General features: G+C 37.8%; 1 protein-coding gene across 2 annotated transcripts in view; it reads left to right on the plus strand.

Moving 5' to 3' along the window:
* The first annotated feature begins 1568 nt into the window (after nucleotides 1-1568).
* LOC147858378 (protein DETOXIFICATION 16-like) overlaps nucleotides 1569-18743 on the plus strand; it is a 68279-nt gene continuing 51104 nt past the window's right edge. Inside the window, exons 1-8 of one of the 2 annotated variants that reach the window (XR_015530495.1) lie at nucleotides 1569-1900; nucleotides 2040-2584; nucleotides 2720-2806; nucleotides 2931-2987; nucleotides 3407-3645; nucleotides 3993-4111; nucleotides 4321-4410; nucleotides 4524-4834. Coding sequence is in view for 1 of the 2 variants with exons in the window: in XM_087327489.1 (XP_087183615.1) it covers nucleotides 1616-1900; nucleotides 2040-2584; nucleotides 2720-2806; nucleotides 2931-2987; nucleotides 3407-3645; nucleotides 3993-4111; nucleotides 4321-4410; nucleotides 4524-4598 (1497 nt within the window). In the remaining variant the exon portion in view is untranslated. Of the gene's footprint in view, nucleotides 1901-2039; nucleotides 2585-2719; nucleotides 2807-2930; nucleotides 2988-3406; nucleotides 3646-3992; nucleotides 4112-4320; nucleotides 4411-4523; nucleotides 4949-18743 lie in introns of those variants that run through there. The other variant, XM_087327489.1, reaches the window with a different exon arrangement.

Raw genomic sequence — 18743 nt, forward strand, 5'->3', positions numbered from 1 at the left:
ATAATTGTGTGTTTTCACCAAAAAAAAGAAATATAATGAAATTGATAAAATGTCAATGCATTTACCGTGATACAAGTTTTTCCCCTACAATGATAGGAGGATGCTAACCATAGATTCGTTACATGTCCATTTACTAAAGCCATTTGGGTTTTTTTTGTCGCAACATTGGGCATATTTGAATTGAGAAAATTTTGTTGCCCTTTCCATGGGTATTTTGTTCATGGCATGAAACTAGAGATTTACTTTTTCCCATTGTACCATGTTGTGTTTGACGACCTTTTCGTTATTGGATGTGCTACGATTGGAGTAAGATAAAAAGGTTATCATTTGATAGAATCTATGTATAGAGCACTATAGTAGGTACACAGGCTGAAAAGAAAATTCGATTTGATAGTTTTGAGAACTAGGTGAAGCAAGCGATTTATTGTTGGAGGAGTTACGTATCAGTCATTCAGTTTAAAGAAAAACCACCCGTGAGAGAGTGTGGCTTAACATAGGAATTCCTCATTATGATATAGTAGGGGGACATGAAAAGGTGTGTTTCGCTTCTATTTGTCAATGGACCATCGTGCAAAAGGTGTGGTCCGCATCAGACATCATGTCACGATCTCTAGTGTCATATTAGGGACGGACAATAAAGAGGGGTATGTGTGTGTGTGCTTGGATTTGATTGTTTAGAATTGTGTCTCGTACATATGTGTTTGTTTTATAGGAAGGGAACAAAAATGAGAGATCTAAATGTAGAGGAGAGGAAAAATGGTGACCACAAGTCTTGCTTGAATGGTAAATGCACAAGAAGAAGAAGAAGGAGAAGAAGGAGAAGAAGAAGAAGAAGAACGAGAAGAAGAAGAAGGAGGAGGAGGAGAAGAATGGAAAGAACGCTATATCTATGTATGTATTTGTTTTCTCTATCTATCTATCTAAGTATAGAGGAAGGAGTCCATACATACATTATACATACATATATTTAGTTAGCTAGTTTGTTTGTCCAAAAAAAGCCGCTATATATAATAGGCAGGCAGGCAGAGAGAGAGAGAGAGAGCGAGAGAGAAGAAACTAGAATCTCAGCTAAAATGTATGTAAGTACATACATAGTTGATTTGAAAAGCACCGCTTGTTTTTATTATCATAACTCTCCCTTGAATCTCTCTGTCTCTCTCTGTCTCTGTCTCTCCCTCTCCATAGGCATTTCTTTCGGCTCTGCTCTGTTCCTCGTTTTAAGTTTTCCTTTCTTCCTTTTTGATGTCTCTAGCCGGTTGTCGTCTTCTTCTCAACCCCTTATTCATTCCTAGAAACCTTCACAAGTCTCTCTCCACATACGTAGAAGCCATAAAGATTAATCCTCTTCCTTTATATTCATCATCATCATCATCATCGAAACCTTTATGCAATTTGGATACATACTCTGCCTTTACTTATATTTCTCTCTAACCTTCCTAAGACTTGGCTTCTGATCGATTCAATAAGCTTGCTACGCTCCTCTCTATTGGGCTAAAAGAAATCTGTAATCCCCACCCCCCCAATAATGAGTCACAATGATGAGACTGATGCTGAAGGAGATATGGAACACCAATGTGATTTAGGTAATCCTATCACCGCCAGTAGTGACCAACATATGTTCTGCTTCCCCAACAAGAACAAGCTTCAAGACAATGGCCATAATAATAAGACCACCTCTGGTATTGTTGTCATCAATGATCTTGGGAAGTCCATGACCTTGGTCAGTTGGAAGGAGATGAAGGTACAGGCCTGCCTGGCTGGACCCCTCATCATGGGCAACCTCCTCAGCTTCCTCCTGCAGATGGTCTCTCTCATCTTCGTCGGCCATTGCGGGGAGCTCGAGCTTTCGGGTGCCTCCATAGCTAACTCCTTCGCTACCGTCACTGGCTTCAGTGTTGTGGTATGCCTTATCATTCTTAAATGACAAAAACTGTTGCTTTTCCCCCTTCCCCTCAAGAAAAGAAAAGAAAAGAAAAGAAAACAAAACAAAACAAAAAAATCAATCCAACTTAACTTGATTTGTATCTATCACATTGTAGCTAGGCATGGGTTGTGCACTAGAGACTTTATGTGGACAAGCGTATGGTGCAGGTCAATATGAGAAGCTCGGAATTTACCTTCAACGAGCGATCTTTGTCCTCAATGCCACATCTATTCCTCTAGCTCTGTTATGGGCCAACATGGAGACTTTACTTGTTTTCCTTGGCCAGGATGCTCAAATAGCAAGCAAAGCAGGGACTTATGCAAAATGGATTATTCCCACATTGTTTGCGTCATCGACAAGCCAACCATTTGTCAAATTTCTGCAATCACAAAGTGTTGTTTCCCCACTCTTCTTCATCTACATGTCCACGTTGATCCTCCATGTGCCCATCTGTTGGTTCTTGGTGTTCCAATCCGGAATGGGTTATGTTGGGGCAGCCATTGCCAACAGCATTTCGTATTGGCTGAATGTTCTCCTTATCTCACTTTATGTCAAGTTTTCGAGTAAGTTTGCGAAGACTAGAGCACCCCTGTCTTGGAAAGCCCTTCAAGATTTGGGAGGGTTCTTCCGGCTAGCCATCCCATCAGCTGCAATGATCTGGTATTTACGATACATATATACATATTTGCTATGATACAGTATTTAAGATACACATACATCAGTATTAGTTTGCTGATTTGCAGTGCCAATCAAAATTTACCTCAATTCTTTTTGTTTTTGGTTTTCTCGTCACAGTTTGGAGTGGTGGTCGTACGAGATATTGGTGATTCTTTCGGGATTATTAAGTAATCCTGAACTCCAAACAGCAACAATCTCTATATGGTACATGACATATTCATGATATGAACCAGTGTTGAAGGTTAGAGATTTCATGGAGATTTGCACTGGATAACATTATCTGAAAACATTGCCTTTTTCTTTTCTTTTTTTCTTTTTTCTTCTTCAGTGTGAGCACAGAGTCATTGATTTTTATGATACCCTTGGGTTTTGGAGCAGCTGCCAGGTGAGGCCTTAAATGTTAAACTCCTAAGGGGAGGACAGTACAATGCTCCTAATTTTGTGTATCCACCAGAATACCCTTAGGTTTACAACAATTATCATAATGCGCCCAAGTATTTGTGTTTTCACTTGAATACCCCATAAGTTTACATGCATAATGGGGTCGTGTGAAGTATTTTAAAATTTACAGTCCGCACCCCCTAATGTAGTAGTACTACCAAGGTTTCGGAAAACTTGAGGGGTTCTTCAAACAGCCTAGAGGTTTTCTGCTGAAATACCAATGACCGGTCTTGGTGTTTTGCTGACCTTACTCTTTATCAAATCTTTATGTTCATCTGTGAATTCTCTAACAACAAGTTGCATATTTATCAATAGTTGTTAACAATTGTTGTATATTGAAAAATTGGTTAATATGTTTTCCAGCACCAGAGTTGCTAATGAGCTAGGGGCAGGTAATCCATGGGCGGCACGAGCTGTGGTGAGCGCTGCACTTGCACTTACCTTCAGCATGGCCATGCTTGTTGCATGTTTTTTGCTCCTAGTTCGGAATGTATGGGGTCTAGTGTATAGCAACGAGGAAGAGGTCATCGACACTGTGAAAGGACTCATTCCTTTGCTCGCGCTGTCCACAACAGTAGATGGCCTCCAAGCTGTCCTCTCAGGTATATTGATATGCATACATACATATCGGTGAAGACTCCGGAATACCCTTGAGTTTTCGGTTACTTCCATAATTGTTCCCAGTTTTTTGTTATTTTTGGTTACCTCCCTGAAGAAAAAATTGAATCTAGGGATGAATTGACCATATAATTGGTCAAATGACACATAATCAGAAAGGGGGGGCATTTTCGGAAATAAGGAAAAAGTTGGGTTTTTTTTGTGTTTCCCCCTCCCCCTTTATTATAGAAATCACAAAATTCTGTTTTGATGAAGCTCATTCAAGGATGCTTTTATATTGATGTTGGTTTATCCCTGTTTTCGACATTTTGATTTGTGTTGGTGGCCTTAGGTGTTGCAAGGGGTGCTGGGTGGCAAAAATCCGGAGCATTTGTTAACTTGGGTTCATTCTATGTTGTCGGGTTGCCCGTTGGTTGTGTTCTAGCATTTTGGTCTCATCTTCAGGGCAAGGTATACCCATGAAAACCATAAAACAATAACTTTGATGAACAAGGAAGTTTATGTCTTTCTCATGAAGTTTCATTGATTTAGAGACCAGATAAAATGGTAACTATTTCCTTGTGTCTAGGGAGTTTCTAATGGGAATTTAATGTTTTTGCTAAATTTACATCGACCCTAACACGTTCTTGTTTGCTACTCTGATGTTTTGAATGCCCTAGGGTCTTTGGCTTGGGTTGACTATTGGTGCATCTGTACAATTGGTTTCCTATTTAATAATAATCACTCGTTTCACTGATTGGAAAAAAGAGGTAAAGGAATGTTAATGCTAGTCAATCGTTTTTGTATGTTGTTGGTTTAGTCATGGTAAGAAAACATGGATTTAGTACTAACAAGCTTTAATTTGTGTGATGATATTAAATAGGCTGAGAAAGCGGCATTGCGAATGAGTTCGCCTTACACATTAGCAACTGAACCCCTCCTTAGTGCTGATAAATAAACTAATTTCATGGGCATGAAAGTATATGCCGCTTTCCGAGAATGAATAAATAAAATCAATGAGAGGTTTTCCAATAGATCTAAACATATGATGATTGTGTGTTTTTTTCCATTGGAGTTGAACAAATCAGGAAGATAAAAAGGAAGTTAACATTGAACAAGATTTCTCTATCGAAAGCTACAAAACGAAGAGAATATACATCACGTTCATGTAATCTTGTTTACTTTCCCTTGAGAGTTTAAATTTGATTGCGAAGCCAATTGGTTTCATTGGAAAACAATATGTACTAAGTGATTTGAAAAGGTATTTGCAATTTTTGGTGGTCCAACAAATACACATGAGAAAACATTGTTATTGTCATTTTTCACTAGCAAACTTCTGGCCTTTTGGGTCATTTATAAAATTTGCATTTGATTTATAATTTAAGGTTTTAGTTTATGATGTAAATTAAGACAAAGAGAAATGGATTATTTAACATGTCATAAAAATAGCTGTTAGAATACAAATTTTGATCTCGTAATTAATTTCATTATCATTGCTAGATTGTATTTTCTATCTTTTGTTGATTGTATAGCAAACACCACCATCTAGTATTCTGGATAATTGTAGACATCCTCACAACTAACTGCAAAGTAGTTGCATTAACTTATCTTGGAAGATAAGGAGATCAGAGTTGTGTTAATTAGAATATGCACCTTAATGGTGGATAATTCTGATCAATGTGGATTGTGGTTAGACCATACATACACCTTGGTGGTGGATAACACTGAGGTGAGGTTGTGTTCCTCCTTTCTAAGGCTTGTTGTGCTGACCTCTTAAGAGTAATTTTTTCTTGAATTAAATTGCAAAGCCTTGCATCAGTTTTGGATAAAATGATTGGAAAAACCCCTTTAAGGATACCTCCCACCCCCTTTTAAGTCTTGACCTAGCTTGACCATGGTAGTTATGATAGGCCATCAAGTTCCTAGACTTATATCGAGGGAATTGCGCTTAATCCTTGTGGTTTAAAGGATGCACTACTTGTCCGAGTTTAAAGGCTGTGATTTCCCATTTGGAAACAAACGCAAGCTACAAAACTTGTTCTTAACTAAATCTTTTCTAATAAATTCTCGGAATAATGTTAATCATAATACCTTGCATCAAGTAATTCGAAGCACAATTTAAAGTAATTTCTTTTTATCATGGCCCATATCAATTGTTTGCCATGTTGATGCATGATAATTATCCAGTCTTTCTTAGATAATGGTCTTCCTTCAAACTGTGATTTGCATCACGTCATGGTTCTTTAAATCTAAAATTTCTAAAACAATCCAAGGATGTATTTCTATTATAATTCTCATTATGGGTTGGCAAGGCGTTAATCTACATTCTGTGTTCTGTGTGATGCAATTTCATGCTTACCAATACTATACTAAAAGGATGACCCATACTTCCAAAGAAGGGCATTAGATTAGGGGCATGGTTTCCACTTTTAGCCTGATATGAGACCCTTTTTTATCCAAAAAAAAGCATGACATACGGCATTGAGCTCAATTATGATAAGCTCCTTCAATCTATTTTACTTGGGCAAGTTAGAAAAGCAATGTCACTAGCATAGTACTCGTGGTAATACCAAATATGATACTATGCATTATGAACAATCAATTTCATTATAGCTTCCAACATACTAATGCTTAATTCCAAAATAAAATGGTATGCATTACAACCATTTAAATGGAAAAATTGTTGCCAACATTGTAATGGTTGATTCCAAAACTATATAATAGTATGCATTACAAACATTGATGGCAAGATTTTCACTTGTATCTTTCTTATTTAGCTCCTCGCAAGTTAGAAAAGCAATGTCACTAGCATAGTACTCGTGGTAATACCAAATATGATACTATGCATTATGAACAATCAATTTCATTATAGCTTCCCACATACTAATGCTTAATTCCAAAATAAAATGGTATGCATTACAACCATTTAAATGGAAAAATTGTTGTCAACATTGTAATGCTTGATTCCAAAACTATATAACAGTATGCATTACAACCATTGATGGCAAGATTTTCACTTGTATCTTTCTTATTTAGCTCCTCCTTGTATGTATAAGAGGCACTTTGAGCATTTGTTGAGGATAAAGTTTTGATCACAGAAGGAAAAAATTATCATTTTGCCTTAAGACATGATTACCATGACTCCAAATAGGCAACTTCTTTAGTGTGAACCTTAGAATTAATAGGACCCCCTCTTTCTTAGATTATAGTCTTCCTCATGTTGAAAATATAATTTGAAGCATCTTATGGTTATTTAGAATCTATAAGAAATAACAAAAGCTACAAAGATGTGTCAAAACTGGTATTGACTTCATTGGAATCATGCTACCAAGAGCCAATTGTACATTCAATTGTGATGATTGGACACTTGGAAACACTCAAGACATGATAAACAAACTATGTTGGGCCACAAGCTCATAAACTGCAGTGAAATTAAGATTTTAAGTGGATTGATAACAAGTTTGAAGCCTAATAGCTTGGTTTCAATAAGAAGCCATGGTTGTGTGGGCGATTGTGACTGATTAGATCGCCACATTGTTCCGGGTTTCCTAAGCACTAACATATAGGTACAAAACTATTCTTCTTGATTACCGAATACTCCACAACCTTAAATGACATTAAGATCAAGGGACTTAAAAAAACTATGGTATTTAAAATTGAATTGACTAAAGCAAAAGAAGTCCAAGGAAAAGCAATGGGCTCACACAATGCTTTGAGAACACTTCATATACAACTCAACAATTTATATATAATTGATCAGTTTTAATACACCAATGCTCTGACAATTAGGATTGATAGGATGCATTAGTTACCTAATTACAGAGAGTCAACACCAATGATTAAAGTTCTAAGTAGCTTAGGGTTTTGACCAACTTCAACTTTGGGGGTGTCCAACAAATAGTATTAATAGGCCCCCGGATGCACACCCCTAATAAGATACCATAGAGAGAAAGAGTTAAACATTATAAAACACGTTTGCGTTCACAAGTGGAAGGATTGCGCATTCCACTTGTAGAATCTTCTTAAAACGAAGCAAATACACCCTCTCTACAAAAATTGGATGCACTAGTATCACATGTTCCTTAACTTGATGAGAATTTGCAAATATAAAAATACATGATAGATCTACGAGTGGAGATCATTAGAAATCATGCAAGTTTAGACATGTTGATAAGTTAATGTAGGCATAATAAAGTTCAACTATGGCTCAATATGGCACTACTGTGCGACAAGGGAAACACTAACTTAAAGACTTATATTAATTAGGTAAGTTTTACAAAAATATGAGGTGTACTTGTATCCATACTAATAAAATGAGATATAATTTATACTTTGACCCATACGTGCATGTATGTAATTGTGGAAAATGTAGGATAGTGCACATTAGGATAAGTGATTGGAATAACTAACTTATTAAAGTATTCAATACTTGTATTTAAAGTTGATCTAATCTATTCCTCAGTTTGTTCATATGAGATCAAACCATATGTGTATATAATTGTGCACAATGTAAGGCAGTGAACTTTAGGATAATGTCGTGGAAATAACAAACCTATTAGGCTTTCATACATGTATTTAAAATTGGTCTACTCTATTGCTTAGGTGATTCACACAAGATCAAACTCCGAACGATAACGCAACTGGAACCATTATCAACACACTACACAATCTAACCAGCAATGGAATAGAAACATAATAGTTTTAACAATAGAAGACAAAGATCCATAATAACAACATGGACAGTCATGGCAACAATTATAGGGCCATGTTCTGTTAAGGTTAGCTTGGACCAAAATCAGCCTCCATTTAAACTAGTTCATGTTTCTCCATAAGTTTGGTAGTCAGCTATGCACGCGGTGAAACCAATATCATAAATCTACTAATCAAGTATATAAAAATAAAATTGAAACATATAGAAGATTATAAAGAATAGAATCCACTAGGTAAAACCCAATATTTGTATTAATAATGTGAAATCTTAACAAATCGTCAGTGTCATATTCTTCATAGAGTCTATTACATAGCAATCAATTCATCAACGTCATTTTCTTCATCATCTTGTGTAGAACTGTCTTCGGCTATACGTGCATTGGTTTCCCCTGTTAGCCGAGCCAATGAAATATCTTCTATAAGCTCATCATCAAGCTCTATTAGCTCCCCCGGTTCGCCGGCTAACGGAGGAATAGGCTCTCGCGAAGCAGGTTGAAACCTTTCTGTATTGGCGAGGTTCTTTGCACCGACCTCCTCATCCTGGTCTGGGCACTCCCACAAAGCCTTAATCCGCATATTAATAAATATAACTTGGTCCTCGTCCTTCTCCAATGCAACTGTATTTCTAAACGGCTTCAATGCACATGCTGACGTAGTTCCTGTGATGTAAGTAACAAGAAGATTTAGTTGTCAAACGAAAAAAAAGTGATTGGTTATCTCAAGATCGTTACCCTAGTTCGAGGAATACCTGTGCCAGAAAAGAGATCTAATATCCAGTCTCCTTCGACAGAAAACATCTCGATCAAGCGCATCATAAGTCGTTGAGGTTTTTGGTATGGGTTGACAAGTCCCCGTTCTGTCGTGGTGACATGTCGCAATTTCCGAGTCACTGCTGGATATACCAACAGATTTGAACCTCCCACTTCATTAGAATGCTCTTTGATTCTCTGTTTCTTAATTTCATCGAAGTAGCCAACCGTTATGTATTCAATGGCATTAACGAACCGAAAAGTTGGCCCTCTATTTACATTGGTCTTGATCCTATAAAAAATAATACATCGAGTTAAGAATAGATTCAACAACCTTAAGAAATGCAATATAGTGAAAGATACCTATAAATAATCCTTACCATGCAAGGTTCTCGATGCCATGGCAACGAGACCTCAAAGCTTGAGCTACCGAGTACCCTTGGTCCATACTATGAAAGACAACTATTCGCCACAAGGATGCGGTCATTAGCTCAGCGAAATCCTTGACCATCTTCTCCAATTGTTTAAACCTAAACGGTTCATCGTCGTATGATGACCCAGCCATTCGAAATCCGTAAGGAATATCCGCAATCATTAGCGTATATTCCTTCTTTGGCACCTTCTGGATCAAGTCGATGACATCACCGCAAACCACATTGTAGTAAAGATCTCTTGTAATATCTTTTTTGTGGCTAAATTTTTTAAAGGAGCCATCTTCCTCCATTTCGTACGCCTTGACTAAGCGACGATCCTTTTCTTTTCTGGCTCGTTCGAGATGTGCAAGGAAGGATGTAGGGAAATCGTGTATATCCTTAACTTCTCCTTGTTTCTTGCCTCGACACGGTTTCTAATAGAAGCAATAGGACATCAGGTATTATTATACAAGCTCTACATATGATGAAAGGGTAATGAAAAAACATGAATACTAACCCAATCCTTGAATGCAATAAAATACTCTGATAACGCCTTATACGAAGACGTTAGAGGATAATCCTCGGTCACTTGTTCCCAAGTTATACATCCAAGTTGTTTCATCATAACTTCTTGGATCTTCATGTACACCTTATGACTGTAAAATTAGAAATCAAGATTAGAACTTTGAATTACACTAGATAGACTACAATTTCAGTATTTGAGGGACTTACTTATTGAACTCAGTGACCATTTCTTCAAGGCTTAAATCTTTCGTCACAACCCTTGACAAAACCGACACAAGAAGTTGCTCGTCCTTAATACCTTGCATCGCTCTCCATAGAGACAGCTTCATGTCATCTGCCGCTTCTTCAATTGTCAAGTCAATTTTCTTGGCGGCTTGTGACTTTAACTCTAGTTGAGGGTCAACCCTACATTTCTTTTGTCGTTGACCCTTTACCTCCTTATTCTCCCACATTCAGAAGATTTGATCTTGTAGGTCCCATACTTCTCCATCTCTAAACGCCAATTGAAACCAAGACTCATACTTTCGAAGACTATCGGACCTAACATTATCATCTACCACAATGCCGACTTCATGCAGACATTGACGTCGAAGGCCTGGATGTAACTTCACACCAAACTTTTGTTTCACATCTAAATACTCGTGGTGGAAGAATCATATACGCTCAATGGACGACATTTTCTGCTTATAGTCATTATCATTATTATGGTCCCTTGCCAACAACTTAGCCTCTTCGGTTGTGAGCCCAACATAAATTTTGCACTCGGCATACTTGAAGAAGAAAGTTGTTGGATGTTCTCTCACAAGTTGCCGACGTGCCTCTGCTGAATGCGATCCACCAATGACAAACTAATTATATTGATCATGTTTTCTAATATCAAAATCTTCAATGGTTTCACATTCTTCAGGATCTACCATAACAATAAAAGGCACCACAGTGGCATGAGGATTAATTTTCATTTTTTTCTTGAGATTTTGAACATGCATGCGGTGAGGCTCTCTAATCTCAAGTGGTCTTCGACCTGTTTTTTCATCAATAGGGGGCCGATGGATGTGTGTTATAGGTAAATTAAATACTTGCCCTTTCCTGACCAGCTTCCGTTGCATTAACTCTCTCCTTATTTTATTCTGCTCGGATGACAAAACACCCGAGGCCAGCTCAGCTCCTGGCGTCCCCTTATTATCCTCCTCTTCGTTTTCACTTGTTGAATCCGTATCCGACATTTTCGTTGTCTTCTTCTTTGCTGGTCTTGACTGGACTTTGGAAACCTTTTTTGTTGGCTTCAATGGGGAGGGCACTTCATCTCTTAGAGTTACATGGCCTTGTATATAAGGCCTCAAGGTAGCAATAAGGTTTTGTGAGCTATCAAGTGCTTTTTTGAACACTTCTGGCCCACAAGATTCTTTTACTAAAAGGTCTTTTGAAAGGAACACTTTACGTACCCCCTTGGAGCACTCTATCATTACCAGTATGTTGGCCGAATCTGCATCTTCGTAGTCAAATCGTAGAATACGGCCATACATAAATGGGGTTTCCTTTCCAAGTTGCCCCTCACCCTTCTTCTTTGCTGTATACAATACGACTTTTTTCTTTGAGTCGACATATTGCATACACCATTCCTTGTCCGTTAGATCTCGATCAGGAAGGTCTTCACCTCCAGTAGCGGCGACAAGTTTCTTTTGGCTAACATCACTATGTGGCTGAGATTTTGTCTCTTCGTTAAAGAGAAGCTTTTTTCCTCTCTTCATGGTCTCAAGAGCTACCTTAGTCTGGGCTTCGATTGGAGAACCTTGTATGCGAAGCTTTATTTTCTTCACCGGTCGGTCCGACAGGTTTTCAAACGACCTATTTAAGAAAGTATATGCAAAAACATAAGTTAGGTAGTCACGTAGATTAAGGTTGTATATTAACATGAAGAACAGTTCCCAGGAGCAGTCCTATATTCAAAAATCTATTATAGGCAGGGCTATTCAACCTAGAAAATATATATCGTAATAAGTAAAAAGGGCTATTCTTTTAAATAGTAGGTATGACTTATATAGATTCCAAACCTATATTGACGAGAATTTGCTATCGTAAAGGCAATTTGTGGATCATTTTCTACTATTTTAAGCTAAAGTAGGTCATAAAACACCTATAATTGGAGCATGTTTTTTTTTAAAAGTAAGGAAAGCCAACATAAAAAGACTGATTTTGCCAGACAATTTGATAACTTTTCCATCCCAAAATTATTTGTTACCCCAAAAATACAATTTTTCTCTCTCAAAGCCTTCTTATATACAGGAACTCGATACGGCGTATCGAGTTCCTGTTTAAAACCTACACTTTAAACAGGAACTCGATACGGCGTATCGAGTTCGTATTTAAAACCTAAACTTTAAACATGAACTCGATACGGCGTATCGAGTTCCTGTATAAAAAGCAAAATTAAATTATGAACTCGATACGCCGTATCGAGTTCATGTATAAATATTTGTATTGTATACATGAACTCGATACGGCGTATCGAGTTCTTGAGAAACGAAACATATTTACAAAAATGTCCACAGTGTCAGAGGCCTACCTGGAGTCCTCACGCTCGATTCTCTTTGAAGACATGTTTGATCGTGTGGAAGTGGAGGCGGAGATCGCGCTTTCGTGCTTTGTGCTCTGTGTGCTTTGTGTGCTTTGTGTGCTTTGTGTGCTCTCTACGTTCTGTGTGCTCTGTACGCTCTGTACGCTCTGGTGAGTGAAATATGACGAGGTCTTCCTATTTATAGGGATTGAACACATTGGTTAAAGTAACCATAGTCACCTTAACCAAGGTTGGTAATTTTGAGGATAGTTAGTTGGTAACCATAGTCACATTAACTAGAGAAACTTATGATTGTATTAATGATTACAAAGTCAAACTACCATATTGATCAATCTTTTATAGTCATAACAACCTACAATGACTTCAAAGGTTATGAATGAGACAATGATAGAGGTTCATGAATGTACCAATGATTGATTACTAAAACCAACAATTTTTATGACTCTCAAATGTTGTGTATTAAAGATGTGGGCATAAATTAACCAATGATTGATAAGTCTAATATTTAAAATGGTGAGCATTAAAGAACCAATGAGTGAGACGTTCTATATCAAAATGGGTGCCATTAATTAGCCAATGATTTTAACATTAATCCAACATATTCATGGCTTGTTAATGATTAGTTTTATATTTTACTTGATTTAACTTTATATAGATCTAGTTTATATAATAATTGATATTTTAAGTACAATTACTTTATTAAAAATAATTTTTTGATGTATTGTATTAATAGAATATTACATAATATAGACATTCTATTGATTTGGCTTTTGTTTAGAGAGAAGTTTATGTTTAGAGAGGAGCTTATTAGTTTTTTTCTTTCCCCTAAGCCCATAATTTAGAGAGCCCTATCTAGACCTTAAGCCATGAGTGAAGATTCACCGTTCTCGATTGAAGAATATTGTTTGTCATCAGACCCATCGTTTTCTACTGAAGAGTATTGTTTGTCATCAGAGTCACCATATTCGATTGAAGAATATTGTCTGTCGACCGACTCACCATATTCTATCGAAGAATATTGTCTGAGCTCATCTACATGGAATGTAAATAATGACACATGTGAAGAGTTCTTTATTGAAGAATACGATATTAATAAAGATACCGAGAATGAAGGAAGTGCCCAGGAAACATTGAATAACATTGGCGATGGTCACAGCAAAGAATTAGACTGTAACAATGTTACACCAACCTCTATGCAGGAAGAGAAATCTGGGAGCCCTATGCATATTAGAAGAATCCCACGAAGAATTCGTCTAGCTAGATTTAGCTTGGTGACATCAGATAAACAGATTGGATTTGATGTCAACAAAATATGTTGTGCCCGTGGTTGTATGTCTATGATTGGAAAATCAAAGTTGCGAGAATTAAGGCGATACTATTTTTCGATGACCGGTGATGAGCAAGACACTTACCTCGGGTCACATATGCAACTAGTATCTGACAAATGTACGGGGATCAAAGTATCATTCGAGTATTATATCTTCCATGCGCAACAGATATGTAGAGTTGCATTCAAAATTGCGTTGTGTTAGTAACATGCGGCTACATAGAGTACAACAACGTCTACTTAGCGGGGATCAGATGCTCAATTGTAAAGAGGTTCCAAGTATGAAAGGTGCAATTGGAAGACTAGCTATTGGTTGGATGAAAACTTACTTTCAGTTAAATTGTGAAGTAATGCCCACTACAGGTAGGATGCATCTTTCTGATAATTATACACGTCGGGAAGTTTATGATGTCTATCGATCTGATATGCTGGGCTCACGTAATAAGTCGATCACATATAGCCAATTCACAAGATTATGGAGAGCTCGGTTTTCAAATGTTATTATTCCTCGTAAAGTACGTATGGGGTATTGCTCCATTTGTGCAAATCTTAAAAGTTTGGCTAAAGGTGCAAAGACATCAATGGAAAAGGATACGAGTAAGAAGTTACTACAAGAGCATCGTGAGGCACAATCCTTAGAACAAAGCAAGGCGATGCATCATAGAGAGAAGTGTTTGAAGAGGCCCGAACAATACATGTGCTTAATGATAGATGGCATGGACCAGAAGAAGACATGCTTGCCGCATATGCGGAGGCTCCCCAAAGATGTCAATGATGAGTGCCTTGTTCAAATGCAGTTGGTGGGATGCTTGGCTTATAATAGGTCTGTTCGACCTCACGTCTTCATTACTTACCCCAATGTTCACAATGACCCTAACCTAACAGTTATAGTGATTCACCGAGTTTTGATGTCTTGGGGACAACCTTTCCCCCCTGTTCTATACATTCAATTGGACAATACTGCTAGAGAGAACAAAAATTCAACTGTATTTGGCTATCTAAGTATGTTGGTCAACCTAGAATTGTTTAGGAAAGTGAAAGTCAATTTCCTTTTGGTTGGCCACACACATGACCATATAGATCAGATGTTTAGCACATTCTCCAGACAGTTGTCTCGGAATGATGCTTTCACTTTACCTAAACTATTTGATGTCATTTGTGATGCTTATACACCACGCCCAAAAGTGTTACACTTGAAGGAGGTATATGACTTTAAGAGATATATATTAGATGGGGGTGGTGGGAATGTTAAAGTGCTTGCTCAGTTAAACAATATAAGTTTCAATCACATTTTTTTGATAAAGAAAAATGGAATAAGTGGTTCTACACTTTTGTATGCCAAACAATATTCATCTTCTACAACATGGGAACCTGAAGGTGGTTGCCAGTTATTACTTTGTATGCCGAGTACAATTGTCCATGGAGCTAAGCAAATGCCAATTGAGAAGAAAGGACAGTTGCAGAGCGACTTGGTATCAGAACAAAAACGGTCATGGCTCCAAGCCTTAGAAGAAAAAAGAAAGCATATTGAGGCCGCCAAGAAATATGCCGCACAACAAGACACGTCATGGTGGGATGTATTTTATAGTGATCAGAAAGAAATTATAGACAATTGTGTATCTGTTGATAATTGGAATTTGGAAACGCCATTCACATAATCGTTGCAACATGATCGCGTAAATAGAAGTCCGGAGCAACTAGTAAATGTGATTAATGACAGCTTGGTCCATCCACAACAAAGAGACATTTATGTGGGACCAAGGATGACCAAAGCAGCCGAAGCTAGATGGCAAGGAAATTTGCAAGAGCTCACCGCGGGGATGTTGATTGCAACGCCGGCTGATGAGAACTCACATGGCCACCAATTTTGGGTTGGTAAAATTCTAGAAGTGCTAATGCATGAAATAGAAAACACGATCAAGTCTATAAATGTTCATTGGTACAACACTAGAAGTGCAAATGCTTTTACAGGTAAGTATACATTGGAGATGATTGAATGCCAAACAAGAAGGGGAGGTAGGAAGAGGAAGCGAAACATTCGTAACACCTCGACCCTTGATATCTCTGATGTGGATATCATCGTGTACGACTTCACACTTACAAAAGCCGGACGATTAAGGAAGTCAACAATAGATATAATAAAAGAAAAATTACCAGGTCTACAAGGTGGCTCGAGTCAAAGGCAAACGAGATCTGCTACATATAATCTAGAGTCAAACCATTTGGTTTATGACGAAGATAATGCACTGATTGGTACATCCGAGGATGATGAGGAGGAATCGTCATTGTATATTAGTTATAGTAGTGATTCTCCGTAAAGGAGTGATCATGAATGTATATTTGGCTATTAAGTGTAACTACATTCCGCTTGTAACAAATCGAGTAATATAAAATCATGTGTTTTGAATTCTTATGATTTCTAAAAAATTGTTTCTTATAAAATAACATTGGTTGTGAAGTTTGTGATATAAATTGAGAATGTATCTTTTTGAAATTCGTCTTTTTTTAGTTACTTCTAAATCACGAAAATAGTGGATTTTTAACCTTTTTCATAGTATGTTTGAACATGTATGATACTGGTATCAATGTGTTTTGTAAAATCATTGAAAAACCCCTACAATTTCCCTTATCCTTCCATTTATGCGCGATCCTTCCACTTGTGAACGCGAACGTGTTATAATGAGGCATACATGTTATATCTATAAATCTTGTAATACCCTCCCCAGGGCAAAAGGGATATAATTAATTTAATCATGTTAAACAAGAAACAAAAACAAAGTTGGAACTACTAATATCAAATGCAAGAATCTCCTTGCATTTTCAGTGTCTTTGCACTTGCAATACACGTCTATAAGAGCATTGCTCACGAAGACATTCAAGTCATAACCACTTGCAACTGTATGGTTGTCATGTCTATCATCTGATTTGCAATAGTGAAACCATTTTTATAATAAGGTTATATAATTGCTTAGCACAAGCCATCTTTCCTTTTTTTTGCATCTCTTTGCACTTAGAAAAAGTATTGATTCATTTGGAACAACTTTTCCTTTAGTAAACAGTTCCTTAAGTTTTTGAAATTCCTTGTCAATTGATTCATCTTCATGCACCTCACTGAAAGCCCCAATAGTGCCAAAATAGTGATCCTTCTCTTGCACTTGATGGTGCTTGTATTTGAAGGTAAATCATTGCCAACCAAGCATGCTAATTTGACTCTAATATATAAGGGCAATGCTTTTGTGGATCTTCGATTCTTGCAAGAATAAAGCATTATCAGCGAGTGTCCCATCTGATGCCCAAAGCAATGAAGAGGTTTGTTGTTACGAGCATGATCATATAATATCCCGTGGTGAGAATGTACCGTAGTATTCTATACACGTGGATAAAGTGTGAGGGTTAAACGAGAGTGTAAAGAAGGGGAGGATTACTTTTAATACTCGGGATTGAGACAACCCATTAGGCCAAGTGTGAACTTGTCTAGGGCCCTTGGGTCTGGCTACAATATATATAATATAAGCATATGAGGCTTAGCTCTGATACCAATTGTTATAAAGTAAGCATATGGAGAGAGAGAAAGAAGGATGTCGATCCACCCGACCACCCCCGAGCGAAGGGATCGAGACGGACTCGAGCCTCAATCGGCGTCCCATACCAAATAAGGAATAACATGGTTTTTGCTATGGGGATTGTGGGTGGATAGATTGCAAGATTCTAAGTGTTGAATTTACAGGATTATTTGTGGGTAAATTCATTAGGGAAAACCAAATGAGGAATTAAACTGGAAACCTTGGTGGATAATTTGATGTCGGAAGAGTATATGCTTAGATGGATTTTGATTGTTGGCAGGGGGTTGGATCTAAGGCTGATAGCAACCATATTTCGCGGGCGCGATGCATTGGCGAGAAAAAGATACGGGGAGAGGATTGCTTCATCCTGAACCTATCAGCCGATCCGGGAACTCTATCAAGCCGAAGCGAGGGGCCTACCGAGATAATATGCCACATAATGTCGGGGTCTTTCAGCCAAAAGATTGGGTTGCTGATCTAGTTGGAGAACTCCCATTTGACCAAGATCCAGGCTACATCAATCGAGGAGGCTGTATTATGGGAAACCAACATAGACACTAGTGTGGAAGAGTACCGACGTGTGGACGGCATCAATGTAGGACACTCGGGCCGGACAACAGCTACCCTGTTTCGGTTCGGCGAGGCTGCGATGAGTCATACCAAAACACGGCTTGAGGAGGAGTGGGTCATCGATGAGGTGGCTTTCGGCGTGCCTGGCTTGTCGTGCGACCTTTTCATCCCTCCTCTTGATATCGTTCGCATTGATCCACGTGGTGACACCAGGTCCAATGCAACAAACAACAGTAGATGGGCTCATGGTGACAACATGCCTAATTGTCCATCGCGTGTTAGGCGAACATGCTGTGTTGGGCCCGTCCCATCCAGTGAGACTTGTACACTTGGCGTTGAGCTCAATACATCAAGCCCTATTTACCCAAAGGATCGCTTAAGTAAAGAAATTTGTCTTTGAAAGATATTCTGGTAAATAGGGCTTGTAAATTTGAGTATATAATGACTTTATAAAGTGTATTTTTTTGGAAATAGGGGTAGTTTGTTAAATTTGGAACTTTAAGGGGCATTCTGGTAAATAGACGAACTTCTAACTTTTCCCTAATTATAATTGGTCCCTTTACCCCACAATGTCAATAAATAGACGAACTTCTAACTTTTCCCTAATTATAATTGGTCCCTTTACCCCACAATGTCAATAAATTTGGAACTTTAAGGGGCATTCTGGTAAA

The sequence above is a fragment of the Azolla caroliniana genome, unplaced genomic scaffold, assembly GCF_043228905.1.
Source record: "Azolla caroliniana isolate FFs.n. ecotype wild unplaced genomic scaffold, voAzoCaro1.0.p SCAF_11, whole genome shotgun sequence".
In the NCBI taxonomy this organism is placed as follows: domain Eukaryota; kingdom Viridiplantae; phylum Streptophyta; class Polypodiopsida; order Salviniales; family Salviniaceae; genus Azolla; species Azolla caroliniana.